This window comes from Callithrix jacchus, chromosome 4 (assembly GCF_049354715.1).
Source record: "Callithrix jacchus isolate 240 chromosome 4, calJac240_pri, whole genome shotgun sequence".
Lineage (NCBI taxonomy): Eukaryota > Metazoa > Chordata > Mammalia > Primates > Cebidae > Callithrix > Callithrix jacchus.
In genome coordinates this window covers 174002420-174018570 of record NC_133505.1, presented here as the reverse complement: position 1 = coordinate 174018570, position 16151 = coordinate 174002420, and the positions used below count along the sequence as shown (strand labels likewise).

At 49.8% G+C, this 16151-nt stretch overlaps 1 protein-coding gene across 5 annotated transcripts; it reads right to left on the bottom strand.

Moving 5' to 3' along the window:
• Nucleotides 1–7840: 7840 nt before the first annotated feature.
• LOC100395115 (putative tubulin polyglutamylase TTLL2) lies at nt 7841–16151 on the bottom strand. Of its 5 annotated transcripts, XM_078370856.1 has the most exons (5): nt 16034–16146; nt 13341–13435; nt 11161–11248; nt 10583–10719; nt 7841–9794 (listed from the first exon to the last, which is right to left on the bottom strand). In XM_078370856.1, the coding sequence occupies exon 5, from the start codon at nt 9774–9776 to the stop codon at nt 8172–8174; it is 1605 nt and encodes a 534-aa protein (XP_078226982.1). In that variant the 5' UTR covers nt 9777–9794; nt 10583–10719; nt 11161–11248; nt 13341–13435; nt 16034–16146; the 3' UTR covers nt 7841–8171. The 5 variants fall into 5 exon arrangements, with proteins under 5 accessions (XP_078226982.1, XP_078226986.1, XP_078226983.1 ...); XM_078370857.1 differs by lacking the exon at nt 10583–10719 and having other exon boundaries at nt 7845–9794; XM_078370858.1 differs by lacking the exon at nt 13341–13435 and having other exon boundaries at nt 7847–9794; nt 16034–16148.

Genomic DNA, 16151 nt, shown 5'->3' with positions numbered 1-16151 from the left:
AGCCAGAATTTACTTTTCGTTCTTAACAATCTCCTGAAGGCTTCTCATTAGATGTACAATCTGATTAGATTTCTTACATTAATTTTGAGGAGGGGTCTCTATCAGCCTATTTGCAGGCACATTCATATGCAAATTGTACACAAGCATATTTACTTGGTGGAAAAGGTAGCATTAAGACAATCACAGAAAAACGACCAAGTATAATGGGCTGGAAGGTGGGGTGAGTCACTGTCTACTGTCACCTTGGAGAAAACCCTCTGCTGACCCCCACTTCCTTTTCTGGAAGTGACATTTCATCCCCTGCAGGGCTCAGGGATGCTGTGGGGATGGAGGAGAAGGCACCAGCCAGAGTCATCCCATCCGTTCCATCCGGGTGCTGCTCCTGAAGGGTGCCTTGGAGCGAGCCCTCCACCCTCTCCCGATTGGAGTCCTGCATGGCTCCATGTGTTCCTAAGGAGCACAGGTCCCTCTCACAGCACGGCCCCCAAGTTTCATGGGCATTAGGCCCAGTCTGCCCCTCCCACCTCTTCTCTCCCACCCCCCAAGACCCATATCATGCAGAAGGCCCTCCTTTAGGTCAACCTGGCTTCCTCTGACTCATCATTCCTTCTGCAAACCTTCCTGGGCTCACCCCACCCCACCCCCAGGCTAAGGCCCCCAAGTGCTCCCTGATCCCCACACCCCTCAGGTCCTCCTCACACTGTTTCCCAATGACCTGGGGACCTGTTCGTCCCAACCTCGACAGCACGTTGAGGATGCAGCTCAGTCACCTTCACCTTCGCTCCCCAGCATCTAGAGAGGAGAGTGGAGCTTCAGAGGCTGAGGGGTACACGAAGAGGTGAGAACATGGAGGGGAGCCTCGTGAACTCTGATTATTGGTGTTAAAGTGAAAGGGGTTTTGGTCTGACTCCCAAAAACGAGGGCTCTCTTCAATGTTCAGATGATCAAGTTCACCTTTGAAATGACCTTTTCTTGAACATTTAAAGATAGATTCTAATTAGATTAAATTTCCTTACATCATTAGTACTGCAATTATAGGTTGAGCATGGCGGATTCCTTTGAACCAACACCTTACACAAGAGACACAAGCAACAGTTAAGATTATCGCCTCCTTTGTCCAAACCTCCACCTTGAACCTGTTCCTCAGCGTGAGCCATTTCTTCCTTAGTCTGCATTTTCCATCCTTTCCTGGAATCTTTACTGTAATTTTATTTTGTGGTCATTTTTACTTCTTTCCCTGCTTTAGAGAAAACAGCAGAAAGCCTGCGGTTAGTCTTGCCGTGGTGTGGGTGTGACAGCGGGACGGTGCTACTCCCTGGTCATTCCTCCTCCGGCATCTTACACTCAAGTCACTGGACATCGGACTCCACCTTTCACGGTTGTATACACGTGCGACATTAGCGTTCCTGCGTTTGAATGAACGCTTTCACAACAGTTTGAGTTTTTTACAACCTGGGATCAGGCCACCTCATGACTTCCATTGCCTTTGTGAGATCTTCTTTTCCATTAAAAAATCGAAGCATTTAAGTTTTTTAACTGCATTTGTATAAAAGTGGGTATATCAGTTGTGCATGTTAAAACATTTTCTTTTAGTACATTTTTTTCTTCTCATTTTTAAGAGAGATTACAACATTTTCGTGTGCTCCTAAAATTATCCTAAGCCCTCATGTGCCTGATGGAGACGCCGGCCCTGCCTGGCGTCTCGCCTTGCAGATTTGAGTCTCCCCTGCCTGGAGTGCTGTCATGCGTGGTCCTGCTCCCTGAGATGTCAGCGGAGCCATGGTGGCTGTTGCAAACACGGGTATTCTTCACCTCCCACATGGGCAGTGCCGCCCCAGAGAAGGTTCATACTGGAAAGGCAGGCTGGGGCTGTGGGGCAGCTCTCTGGGCTCACGTTTGGGGCCCTCAGGGGTCCTCGGTTGTCTCTGCCATCAGGGTGGGTTTTATTTTCTGCTCTTGGCTCAATGCCCACTTTTCCCAGCCTCCTTGGATTTCTTGTGGTTTCCCAGGTTTCTTATCTGCATCTGCAGATAGACACAGTTTATATCTAAACTTTAGAAGCACACAACAGAAGGAATACAACCACATTCCCCATTTATTAAAGGGAATGAAATTAAATGTGTCTTAGAATCTTTTATCACAACTATCTTTGTATATGACTTTTTTCTTCTGAATATCATTTTCCACTTCTACTTCATTTAATCATATGTCATTATTTATTTTTTCTTAGGAGTTGATTCTCAAATGATCAAAACTTTTCTGTCTTTGTATCTCTTCCCCTGACATCTGTGGATGCATCCTTGCTCGCTGGGAACATGGCACCTGGCAGGCTGCATCAGTTCCTGGGGCTGCTGTCTCACCTAACAGGCAGACCTTGGGGACACTGTGGGTTCGGCTCCAGGCCGCCACAGTAAAGCTCACATAGCAACAGAGCAGGGCACGCTAATATTTTGTTTTCCCAGTGCCTATAAGGTTTGGTTTATATTACACTGTAGGCTAATAAGTGTGCAATAGCATTAGGTCTAAACTATGAATACACCTTAATTTAAAAATACTGTATTGCTTTAAACACGCTAATAATCATCTGAGCCCTCAGTGAGTCATAATCCTTTTGCTGGTGGGAGGTCTTGCCTGGATGCTGACTGATCAGGGTGGAGGTTGCTGAAGGTCGGGGTGACTGTGGCAATATCCACAGTAAGACCACAGTGACGTTTACTCTGTCTGAATCTTCCCTTCATGAAAGATTTCTCTGTGGCATGCGATGCTGCTCCATAGCGTTTTACCCACAGAATTTCTGTAAACATTGCAGTCAGTCCCCTCAAACCCCACCCATTGCCTCATCACCTGAGTTTATGGAATATTCTAAACCCTCAGCGTCTTTCCCAGGAGTCAATTCTATCTCGAGAAACCACTTTCTTTGCTCAACCACAAGAAGCCACTCCGAATCCATTCAAGCTTTATTCTGAGATCGCAGCAATTCGGTCTCACAATTGGGACCTTTTTTGGCCCCACTTCTGATTCTAGTTCTCTTGCTCTTTCCACCTCATCTGCAGTTACTTCCTGCACTGAAGGAATGAACCCCTCAAAATCGCCCATGAGGAATGGTATCAACTTCTCCCAAACTCCTGTTAAAGTTGATATTGTTTCTCCTCCATGAGGCATGAATGTTTTAATGGCAGCTAGAATGGTGAATCCTTTCTAGAAGGTTTTTGCTTGACTTTGCCCAGGTCTCTCAAAAGAATCACTCTCTATGGCAGCTATAGCTTAATGAGATGCATTTCTTAAGTAACAAGACTTGAAAGAGGAAATTACTCCTTGATCCATGGGCTGCAGGATAAATGTGGTGTTAGCAGGCATGAGAGCAACATGACTCTCCTTGAACACCTCCATCAGAGCCCTTGGGGGACCAGGCACAGTAACATTTTGAAAACGGTCTTTATTTCTGAGCGATAGGTCTCAACAGTGGGCTCAAAATATTCAGTAAACCACTCTGTAAACAGATGTGCTGCCATCCTGGCTTTATTATTCTACTTAGAGAGCACAGACAGAGTAGATTCAGCATAATTCTTAAGGCCCTTAGGATTTTGGGAACAGTAAATGACATTGACTTCTATTTCAAGTCACCTGCTGCATTAGCTCTTAACAAGAGATGTCCTGTCCATCGCGCCCTTTGAAGCTTTGACGACAGGCACTGACTTCTCCTCTCTAGCTATGAGAGTCCCGGATGGCATCTTCTCATAACAGAAGGTTGTTTCAGCTACACTGACAGCCTGTGGTTTGGGGTGGCCGCCTCCATCACGTGTCTTAGCTGGGTCTCCAGATAACTCGCTGCAGCTTCTCCGCAGCACCTGTTGCTTTACCTTGCACTTTCATGTTACGGACGTGGTTTATTTCCTTCAACCTCAAGAACCAGCCTCTGCTACTTTCAAACTTTTCTTCTGTAGCTTTCTCCCTTCTCTTAGGCTTTGTGGAACACAAGAGAGTTGGAGCCCTGCTCTGGATTAGACTTTGGCTTGAGGGAATGTTGTGGCTGCTTTGATCTTCTATAAAGACCAGTCAAACTTTCTCCATGTCAGCAAGAACGCTGTTTCACTTTCTTGTCATTGTTATGTTCACTGGAGTAGCTCTTCTAAGTTCCTTTAAGAGGCTTTCTTTGCATTCACAACATGGCTACCTCCTTGGCGCCAAAGGCCTTGCTTTCAGTCTATCTCAACCTTGAGCAGGCCTTTCCCACTAAGCTTAATCCTCTCTAACTTTCGATTGAAAGTGAGATTTGTGGCTCTTCTTTTACTTGAACACTTAGAGGCCACTGTAGGTTATTAATAGCGTAATCCCACAACTGTGTCTCAGGGAATAGGGAGACCTGAGGGGAGGGAGAGAGACGGGGGCAGCTGGTCAGCGGAACACTCGGGACACACGTGACATGTATTACGTTTTCCGTCTCACATGCGTGCGCTTGTTGGTTCCCCAAAACAAAGTGAAATCAAAGATCACTGATTACAGATCACCATGACAGATATAATAATAACGAAAAAATTTGAAATATTACAAGAGGCCGGGCGCGGTGGCTCACGCCTATCATCCCAGCACTTTGGAAGGCCGAGGCGGGTGGATCACGAGGTCAAGAGATCGAGACCATCCTGGTCAACAAGGTGAAACCCCGTCTCTACTAAAAATACAAAAATTAGCTGGGCATGGTGGTGCGCGCCTGTAATCCCAGCTACTCGGGAGGCTGAGGCAGGAGAATTGCTTGAACCCAGGAGACGGAGGTTGCGGTGAGCCGAGATCGCGCCACTGCACTCCAGCCTGGGTAACAAGAGCGAAACTCTGTCTCAAATATATATACATATTACAAGAATTATCAAAATATGATACGGAGATGTGAAGTGAGCACAGACTGCTGGAGAAATGGCACCCACAGATATGCCCCAACAGACTTGCCACAAACTCAATTCCTTTAAAAGCAAAGTGCAGCATCTGCGAGGCACAGTGGAACAAGGCGCATAAGACCAGGGCGCTCCTGCCAGCCAAGCCCTCACCTCCCCCGTAAACACAGCGTGGGAAAGCCTGTGCTGCGCGCGGCCGGCAGAGGGCGCTGTTCGCTACACGGGCCGTTGGCGGCGCAGAGCAGCTCGGGGCGCGTCTCTGCGGGGACGCGCTCAGATGGGACTTCTCAGCGTCACCGAGCCGCGCGCGGGGTCGCTGCAGAGCGCGGAGGGTTATTCTCCCCCCGGACCAGGCGGGCTGCGCCCTCAAGGAGCCGAGGGGACCCCGCGAGGCGCCTTCGCCGCCTGCACAGTGGCGCGTGCGCACCCCGGAATCTGGGAGGAAACGTGCACGCAGCGTCGGGACCGCGCACGGTGGCTCCGCCCCGCGGAAGCGAGGAAGGCGACGCGGTCCCGAAGGCGGGGCTCGCAGAGCCAGAGCACCCGGGGAAGGCCGCGGGCCTGGGGCCCAGACAGCGGCGCGGCGGCGCCCGGGGAAGGCAGGGCCTGTCCCAGCGGGGCCCTCGGCGTGCGGCGGCCGCGCGCTCCTTCCCTGCGGTGCCGAGCTGGCTGCGGCCGCGGCCTGAGGACACTCGCGCCCTTCTCTGCTCCGCGGGACGGGCATTCGGCCGCTGCACCCCGAGTTCTCTCTGGGGCCCTCCGCAGCCCACGGCCCAGTCACCCTCAGGAGCACCTCCCAGGCCCGCCCTTCCACTTCTCGTTGCCTTCCAGGCGGTTCTGGCCTCGGCAGCCCTTTCCTCCTCCGCTTGTGCCCTGGAATCCCTTGTGCCCACATCCGGGGAAACGGGGATCCGGTGTTGAAGCAAAATGAGGAAGAACCGTCCCCGTCATCTTCACACTTCCGTCTCCTGGGGCTTTGTCAGACTCCGAGATCTCCACGCATTTTCCCGGGGGCCTGGAAAGGCTTCCTGGAGCCCCACCTTTCCTGCTGCTCTGGCCGAGCACCCAGTTTGGGGTGGAAGAGGCAACAAGAACACCCAGGATCACTGGACCCTGCTGCTCTCGGGGCCCCGGCACCCCCCGCTGCCTCTCCGCCTCTCCTCTTCGGGCTTTGGTCTGATGGGCACTGCCCGAGCTTTCCAGTGCACCTGCGGGCAGCAGTAGGAAAACGCAGCCGGCTCCATCTTCGTAGGAGGGAAGCCTGGGGCCTTTTCCGTGACCACCGGGTACCGCCTGCCTTCTCCTCCGCGTTCAGCCTCGGGAAGACCGTCTCTGTTCCGTCCACAGCCCGGGCACCGAGGGCAGGTGCTGGGCACGTAAATTTCCTGTCTCGGTTGAGACTCTGCGTGAGCTCGTTATGGCTTCGGTTTAATCCGCGCACGTTTCACCCTCGGAGAGAGGCTGCCCAGATGGGGCAGCGCTTCCTGACAGGGGGCCCGAGGCTATTCTTGCCCTAAAACTTCAGACGCTCACATGAAACCGTCCTTCCTGAGACACCGGCTTTCCGTTTCTGTGATGCCGACCTTACCCCTGAAGTCATGGAAACCCAGCCGGTGATGAAGAAGCGCGTATTTTAAAGCCGGAGGGAGACTGGAATCTGGGCTCTGCTTCTCAGGTGGTTCCGGTTGCTTGAGTTAGTCTCACTGGAATGTCTGAGCATTTGTGGGAAAGGCCCTTAACTGGATTTGTCAAACCCCATAAAGCAGGAGCCGAACTGACGTTTAAAATCGGAACAGCCTTGACGGGCTTGTATTCCTACTTGTGTCCTTTGAGTCTTTCCTGGGAACGGGGTTGAGACGCTATGAATGTATAAATGTGAGAAAACAGGCAAGAAACACTGTTCATTCCAGCCTCATATCCAAACCCCTGGAGCATGTCCTCCGATAGATCCTCAGAGGGTCCTGGACTTCAGTTCTGGCCCCTGCTGCCTGCAGACTGACAGTGGTTCCGCCCACCTGGGGACCCTGGAGGCTGCGTCCAGAAGTGCCCTTGCAGGCTGACTTCTGACCTTGGTCCACTGTGGGTCTTTTCAACTGGCTCCAGCTCTTCTCAGCTGTGACCTGCAAACAGGCCTGCCCACCCAGGAACCTTCTGAGAGATATGCCTGTCTGAGCTTCCTCCTCCCCACCTTTCTTTCTTAAATTAAAAAAATTGTTTTTTTCTTAAGTGATAAGAGTCTTGTTATGTTTCCCAGGCTGGACTTGAACACCTGGGCTTAAGATATCCTCCCACCTTGGCCTCCCAGAATGCTGGGATTGAAGGCATGAGCCTCCATGCCCAGCTTTTTTATTGTAGTAAAATGCACGTAAGATAAACTGTCCCATTAGTGATACTGAGTGAATTTCCCATGTGGTATAACCAGCGCCTCTATATAGTTTCAGAACATTTTTGTTGCCCTGAAGGGAAACCACCCACCCATTAGCAGGCACTCCTCATTACTCCTCCCCCAAACCACCAAAGTGCTTTAGAAAGATTTGCCAGTTCTCACATTTCATATCAATGGAGTCATTCCATATGGGACCGTTTGTGTCTGACTACGTTCACTAGAATAATGCTTTCAACTAAGCTACAGGAATTTTATGTCTGAGGACTGCAGATGCTTTCCACCTGGCAGGAGTGGCAGCAGACCTTCATCTGGAGCTGTGACCTCCTATGACGTGTTGGTGACCAAACAGCAGCCAGGCCAGCGGGGGCTCCATTTAAATATGGCTGAAGGAAGCCCCCACCCCGGGGAGCTCTTTGGTACAAGTCTGATTTAGAGCCCACGATCTATAAACCACAGAGTCATCAGGGTTTTCAGTGACTCGTCTCACTCTGAATGACTGTCTTTAAGTTACCAAAATAATTTTCACCAAATATGGTTGATTAAAACACACACACACACACACACACACACGAGTTAACTCCTGGCTTCTTTTGTCCTGTTTTCACCTAAGCATCCTTTTAAAATGTTATAGTAATCTTTTTCTCACGTTTAAATACGTACATAGCATGATTATAGTGTAGCCCGTTCAGTTACAGTAGGAGGCTGGGTGGTGTCTGGGGAAGCAAATAAACATGCGACGTAATGTAGTTTCATCACCACCGGAACGTGCTGTGCCTTGTCAGAGCTGGTATATTTTCATATACGGCCACATCTTCAGTCCCAGTGACAGAGTTCACATGCCGATGGCACGGGTGAGGGACTTGAACTATAGCTTTCTCAAGGATACGAATCCTTGGTTTTTAAAAATCCATGTTGCTTGTCCTGGTTTTATTTCTCACCACTTGGGAATGTCGCTTATTCATGAGTTTCTGGAGCTCTCGGATTATTCTTTTGACATTTAGTCCATTCCTGGAAGCTCCAAGGGTAGCTTCATTGAAAGGAAAAACAAGAACGAAGTTGCCTGCTCGGGTGTCTGGGGCTGAGCCGTGGTCTGAGAGGACAGGAGGGGAGGTCTTGGTCTTGCCGGAGTGCGACTGCACGAGGGACCCGTAGGGCATGCGTGTCTTGTGCGGTGTGTGCCTCCTCCGTAACTTGGGCTTGCTTTGTGGCGTCTCCCTCGTGGACAGATGAAAATCCTCCTGCCCACTCACCTCCCCTTCCAGCTGGGAGGCGGGTGCAGCTTCAGGACACAGGCTCACAGCTGCCTCCACCACGGAGTCATCCTCATTGTAAGTTCTGCCTGTGAACGAGAGGGACTCATAAGGAAGACAGTCGTGAGCATCAAGCCCGCCTCTGTCCCTCTTTGTGGCATGGATGTTGGAATTGCCATGTGTGGCCTTACTGCCTTCTCTCCCCTCATTTCTTAGCCCATGTAGGTAAATCAGGTCAATAATATCGTGGATAAGTTTTCTCTTCACCAACACATCTGTTGAACAATCCAAGGTCAACGCTGGGCTATAGTTGACCTCTAAAAGCCATGGTTTCAAGTTCTCATCAATCAAAATATCAAACCCAAAGAGCTCAAAGCAATTGGCAGCAAAGGGGACGGATGGTGCAATGGCGAGAATGGTGAGAATAACCACGCGCTGGATTTTCTGCCACAAAAGCAGATCGTCCACATCCCAGCTACGAAGGTAGGAGAAAAATCTGCTGAGGGTCCACTTACAGCCGTGACCAACCCCTTCTTTGATCTTCCCATAGGAGACCCCGGATTTATTGATGCTGCTGTTGGTCAAATGGGCGTAATCGTCTTGCAGGTTACCGAGGTCGAACTTTTCTGTGGCGAACCGAACCAGCCCTTCCTGATAAACGTAGATGGTCAGAGGCTTAAAGCCGGTGACACAAACATAGATGCGGAGATCACTTTTATATCCGCCAATAAGTAAAGGGTTGGAGATGTATTTCTGCACTATGTACGCATCGTCAAAGATGAAGTCTTTAAAGTCACGGAAAATGAGGATCCCCCTCCCACGAGACGACTCGGCAGGCTTGCAAATCCAGTAGCTGTGCTTGGCGCCTGCTGTCTGCCTCTCCTGAAAGTATTCAGCCACGAACCTGGTGTAGTCGGCGGGCATGACGAACGTCGGGGGTGTGAACTGGTACAGGGAAGTGCCGTACATCCTCCCCATGTGCTTCAGGTGTTTGGCCAGAGAGTCTTTCCTGGTGAGCTTGGTTGTTCCGGGGCGGTGGTTGAGCTGCTGCCACGGTTTAACGCTGCTGTGTTCGCTCATTCGGAAAGAGGACGTCCTCCAGTACAGGTTCCAGTCCTCCACGTTCTGCTCCTGCTCATCGAACTGATTCCGCCCTCGCTCCAGGAGGACGCTTTGCACCACGCCCGGGGTGGTCTCATCAACTCGAAAAACCAGTGGCTTTGAGAGGGCCCCTGAAGGTTCATCTTCCGCCATCAAATCAGGTTTTCTTTTCTAAAAATGGATCATTGAGAAAGGTCAGAGGAGTGTCCCGGATTATAACCTAGTCGATTTTCCTGATGAAAGCGTGCACCTGGTGCGCCCAGCCGTCCCGCCTCTCCACACGCCCTCTGTGCAGTCCCACTGGACACCCCGTCTCTTCACCAACACGCCCATCTCTGCTCCCTTTACTAGAATACATCCATCTCGTGCCGGGCACCCTTTACTCTATTCTTCAGAGTGTTCCCTTCTACTGCATTGTGTTAGTAACAGTCAAAACTGTTTGCAAATACTCCATCACACTTTCGAGGGCTGAGTCCCTGTCCACCCACGTCTGTTGGCCTAAAAAGTGAGCATGATGAAGAACAAAACAGGAGTGTCGACTTTCATTTAGTTAAACGGATTTGAGTATGTTACAAGACGCGTGAAACAATGATGTCATAAAGTGAGTAGGCGTTCTATTTGCCTGAGAAATTTCAGAAGGCCACACACCTACAGTGGTTCCCCAAGCACCCACCTGACCCGCCAGGCCCACTGGAGGGGTTGGGTCACTCAAACAGTGGTTTTAGTGAGAACGAGAGTTGGAAAGAACAACTTATGTTTTCAAAACCTATTTAGTGAGAACGATAATGTTGAGATTTTACCTGACATTTTAAAAGGCAAAATGCAGATCAGAATTATGCATTTTGAAGAAGGAAAGCAGAATAATTATTAAGAAGGTCATAACTGACGATGAAGCGTGATGTTTCATTAAGTTCTAGAGAAAGGGTAGAAAGTGTCAAAGCCTCTTGGTAAAAACGTACGTATTTCTAAGTCCTTCAACAACGTGCTCATCTAAATTTTCAACTTAAGGTGATTTTGATTCGTCTTGTTCTGCGTAGATGATCACATGATGACACACGTGACTTACTTGGTGGAAGTTCTGCAGCGTTTAAAATTTCTGATGGATGTAAAAGAAGTGAATTTTGACAGATGCTGTACTTTCAGTGAAGGTTTACAAGGAAGGAGGGAGGGAGGGCAGGAGAAAATGAGGGAAGGATAGAGGAGAAAAGGAGGAAGGAGAGAAGGAAGGAAGAAGGGAGGGCAGGAAGGAGGAAGGGAAGGAAGGAGAGAAGGAGGAAGGAAGAGGAAGAAGGAAGAGAGAGGGAAAAAGAAGGACGGAGGGGAGGAGGGGAGGGAGGCAAGGACATAAAGAAAGTGGAAGGAAGGAATGAAGGAGGAAAAAAGGAAGGAGGAAGGACAGAGGAAGGTGGAAGGAAGGAGGAAGGAGGGAGGAAGGAGGAGGGAAGGAGGAAGGAGGGACTTCCTGGCTTGCCCACCCCCCCTTTTTCTCCAGCATTGATGTTGGACTGCCTGGTCAGGGAGGGAAGGAGACACCCACCTCCTGTAGCCTTGCTCGCAGGCCTGCAGTCCGCTGCTCAGTGTGGTTTGCCTCAGAGGTACGGGCTGGGGTGGCGGTTCTCAAAGATCTGTGAACAAACCAGCATCCACTGTGAACACAGCTCTCCAGTGTTGCTGTTGCTTTGACAAGGAACATACAGAATTGGTCAATCCATCACGGTTACTAAAATTCTGTCGTCCCAGTTTACAGTATATATATTTATACACACAGACATTTCTATGACATAAAATACGGCTTTGGATATCTGGGCTTCTAGCCTATAATACATCGGAGGTAGGTGAGACGGTGCTGGAACCAGACAAGAATGACTACTTGTGTAATAAAATTAATGAAAGATGCAAATAACCTATAAAACCACAGTGGTCTCGAGCACTTGACTACAGAGGCTGGGTCCTGACTAGGCCCTGGAGGCATCCATTCGTATTAGCCAAAGTTTATAACCCATGATTTAAATTGTCTAGAGAAGATTAAATTAGGTTCAGCGTACTCAGATTAAAAAGGCGGAGGAGTGTGTAATATAGATGCACTATACAAATGTATTACAACAAAAAATAACATGGAATTATGAATCATTTAACAATATTTGCCATTTATTTGGGGCAGAAGCTGGGACACCTGTCAATTTCACCAGCCGGGTCCTAACCCTGATCATAGATGGAACAACCCAGTTGAAAGAGCTCTCAGCGCTGACAAGCGTCATCTGAGAAGAAGGTACTCAACACTCCCTCAAAATTGCGAAGAACTTTAGTTGGGGCCAGGGTTTTCAGCCTCACTGGGAAGTCACACTATTGAGTCCCGATTGTCTCTAAAGTGGATAAAAGTGTAATTTTGCTAATAATATGTAAACTACAAAAAAACCTTTCTGACGATATCAGTAACATCGTGATCTCTGCCTTGCACTGCCAAATGCTTCCTCAGGTGGGAGCCTGTGTTTCAGGTGTGGCTGTGGGAGGGTTCTGTGAGCAGGTCCATGCCAAGGATGGGGCCACAGAGAGAGGACTGGGCCCTTTGAGCCACCTGAACGTCGAAGACCCTGAAGACCCTGAGGACCCTGAAGACCCCGAAGGTGCTCTTTTGTCAATGGGCCTGGTATAGCGAGTCCCTGACTGGGCATCCGAGGACACTGCAGACAGAATGCCACATAAAAGCTGCCAGAAGGAAGCCAGGGCACACCTGAGCTATTCCACGAAACCAGTGTCCAGGAAGGGCGGTGGGAGCTCATGCCAGACAGTGGAGGTCCTTGTCCCTGTTTCCCTTGGTAGGAGAAAGCCCCGCCCAGAATCTGCACTGATACTGGTGGAGAACCCAGAGCCAAGCTCAGAGGATGTCAACTCTGGGGTCCTGAAGATTCAGCAGAGTTGTGGCCCCATCACAGGCTACGAGAGCAGGCAATGGAGGCCAATGTGCCTTTTGTGTGGTCGGACTCTGTTACCATGAAATGCCGCCCGCTGGAAACTCCTAAGGTCAGAGTCCTCATCTGGAAGGAAATACCACCCACCATTCAGTACTGAGCCACCATTTACCCCAACTGCATATGCACCTAGAAAAAGGACAAACAGGGCATCTTCCACCATGCCGCCAACAGACGGGCACTTCCAGTCCTGCACAGCTCTTCCCTCCCCAAGGGCGAGAACTCCAGTCAATCTCATCAGAGCGCAGACAGCATTCTAATGAGCAGAGCACCCAATTCTCTAGGAATTGGCGTGGGAAGGCGGGAAGGCCCCCCTTTTCCATATCTTGATGATATCATCCTGGGTGTATGGGTCCATGACAGGAAAGTCAGCTAAAAACAGTGAATTCCATCACTGCAGGATTCCTGATCCCTAGATGAGGGCCCACGGGTTTCCCAGAAGACTGACAGACGACAGGGCCCAGTAGGAGGAAGGGGCTCGCAGGGACCAGCAGCCTCCGTAGCCTGCAGCTCCTAGTTTTGGTGCTTTCTTCCTTCCAAGACAGGCTCTGGAAAAATTACTGAGAGTCTCTTTCTTCACATTTTATCTTCTGGGCACATTCGCGGCTTAAAGGGCCGCTTTCTATTTACCCCGGGATACAGCTGAGGTGTTAAACCACGTGGATCAACACCAGGAATTTCAGCTGTCATTGAACTCAAACAGGAGAACATATTTTGGGGTCAGGGAGAGGGGCCCTTCTTAACTGACCTGGCACCAGATGCTGTAAAAGCGGTTTTCACCAAGGAAGAGAACCAAGGAAGACATCGGCCAATGAATAGGCAATGCTGCTGTTTGCCTCCTTCCTGTGCAAAGACAGAAAGACACTGCACTTTTATAGAAAAAGACAGATGTTTAGGATTCCAAAGACTGATTACAAAAGCATCTTCCTGCCTTACTTGGAGTTCCTGGAGATTCACCACACATCACCTGTATTTTTCTGTCTCTTGTGCAAATATGGTTTCCTTTGCTTTTTCGCTATGAATGGCCACCCCTGTAGTCAAGCTGTCGTTATGTAAAAACCTATATGCCATCTTGGTGTAAATGTAAAATTCATACACGGCTGTTGTTTCACATGGCTTAGCACAGTGATTTCCAAATTTAGAAGTGAGTTGTTGGGAAACAACAATGAATCTCAGGACCCCAAGTCCTGTAATCTGGAGGGAAAAGTCAAGCTGGGAACCGCATCCGGCAAACCTGCCTCCCATTTACTCCTACACACAATGGCTGTGAAGATGAAGGAGCCACATACAGACCTCCCTCACAAGGAGATTCCTGGGGGGCTCCAAGGCTTTACCCCAGCACCGCTCTGCTGAACTCACCTTGACAATGGGAGCTGACAGCTCTTCTTCACAGGCTCGGGACAAAGGGGAGACCTCAAAGTCATGCCCCCGCTTACCTGAGGCATGTGTGTAGCCGATGCATCCTCTGTCCTAGGTTTATTTCATCGCATGTAAAAATCAAGTTTCACTGAGCAGGACGAATGCTAAGTGACTGTCCCCTACCCGCCCCACTTGTAAAATGTGTGTTCAGTGAATGCTGATCAATGACTCAGAATAATGCAATCACGTCCCTCTTATTGAGCCTCTTCTTTTCCCCCAAGACCCACTCATTTACCTTTAATTATTAAGGTCCCCAGCTCTTCTCCAGGGGAATAGCATAAGCCACAGCCTTTTCCCAGGTTCTGTGTTCTTTTTCCCGGGTTCGTCCTTAATCTTAGCACATGAACTAATTAAATGATTGACTTGTCTTGGTCATGTCCTTTCATTTACATTGTCTACCAAGGGTCCAGGCTTTTGGCTTCCCTGGGCCACGTCAGAAGAAGAAGGATTGTCTTGGGCCACACAAAAAATACACTCACACTAACAACAGCTGATGAGCTAAAACACACAAACAAAAAATGGCAAGACCAAATCAGGATGTTTTAAGAACATTTAGGAATTAGTATTGGGTCACACTCAAAGCCCTCCTATGATGCATGAGACCCGAGGGCTTCGAGCTGGACAGGCTTGGCCTAGACCTAGAAAACATCCCACCGTTACTGGGTAGGAAGGCACAGCAGCTGCAGGCCCTGTGCGTGATGATTCTAGGTCAGTGAAACCAGTTGTGGAAATCAGTTGCCCTAAAGCATCTGGCCTGTAACGGTCAGCGTCCTGCTGGTCACCTTTCCTGATGCATAGTTGATAGCTGTGGCTTACGGTTTATATGGAAGGAGGATGCTTCTCACACTAATTATAGACGATATGGTTAGTCATGTTTTTTATGTTGACCAGCTTAAAATCGTTCTCACATAAATGTACTTTTGAATAAAAATTGTATTGCTTGAAATGCAGAATAATTATTTTATTATCAAACCAGAGCCATGAGCTATTTTTTCTGTTAATTATAAGGAAAGTTCTGTTTTCTTCAGAAAGTTCTAAGGTCTCAGAGGTCAGAGATCCCATCCCATGTGCACGCTCGGCCCCAGGCCACCCAGAGTAGCCTCATTTCCAACACACCGGGGTAGACTGAGCTGCCTGAAACACACACGCCGACACTAGTCCCAGGCTGGGAACGCTGACTTTGCCCCTTTGCAGACTGGAGAAGCAGGTGGGGATCTCTTCCTTCAGCATGACCTCTGCCTGCGGTGTGGAGTCCACAGGCTGGCACGCAGGCACTCAGGGCCTTGCCCCTGTCCTCCGCCACTGTTCAGCATTTCACAGCCCGCTTCCCACCCTCTGGTGATGACAGGAGCCCCATGCTTTGGCCCACCCTCCTCGGCCTCAAAGGACCCCAGAAACCCTGAATTTCTGCCGATGGAAGTCCACCTCTCCCAGGAAGCCCAGCGTGAATGCTCACTCCTCCTCAAAGTCCTTGCTTTCCCCCACTGGGGGAATTTTATTTTTCTCCTGTGGGGTCCATACCAATTCACACTTACCCTATGGAACAATTATGCTCACCCCTAAATCAGAGCCATGTGTGTTTCATGTAGGATCCAATTCAGTCACATAACCAGAGCATCTGTCACAGTGCCCAGAAAACCGCGGCCATTCAGTAGGTTTTGGCTGAATTCAGTTAACTTCCTGCACCTGCTGTAGGATGCACTGAACTCGCCTCCCCTCCTCTGCTCACTTTAGTCTCAGAACTGGACCTACTTCGTGCCTCTGGTACAACTGGGATCACAGCGCAGAAGGCCCTGGACACCATGAGAACGTGTGCATTGAACAGTGCACAACTTCTAGAAGCCTGGACTGCTTTTCCTTTGAAGGAGCATTAGGGACTGACTACCAGTGCACCAGGGATCCCAGTGCACACTCACTGCTCCTGGTGACCCCAGCCCCAGTGCTCCCCGGAAGGGGCTGGTCCTGGGACAGGGCCGTGCACGCAGCCACACTCCCACCCTTTGTGTCTCTTCCTACGCTTACCGGGCGCCTGGCTTGGTGTGGAGGAATGCAGGCCCGGCCTTCTCATCAGGCGCTGTTCTGAGGGTGGGTTCTGTGGGTCTCCATGCAGCTACCTCAGTGCCCAGCTGAAATGTGCAGG

What these genes read in the sequence shown, in the direction of transcription:
- LOC100395115 (XM_078370860.1), bottom strand. Translation starts at nt 9,776, where the DNA reads ATGGCGGAAGATGAACCTTCAGGGGCCCTCTCAAAGCCACTGGTTTTT.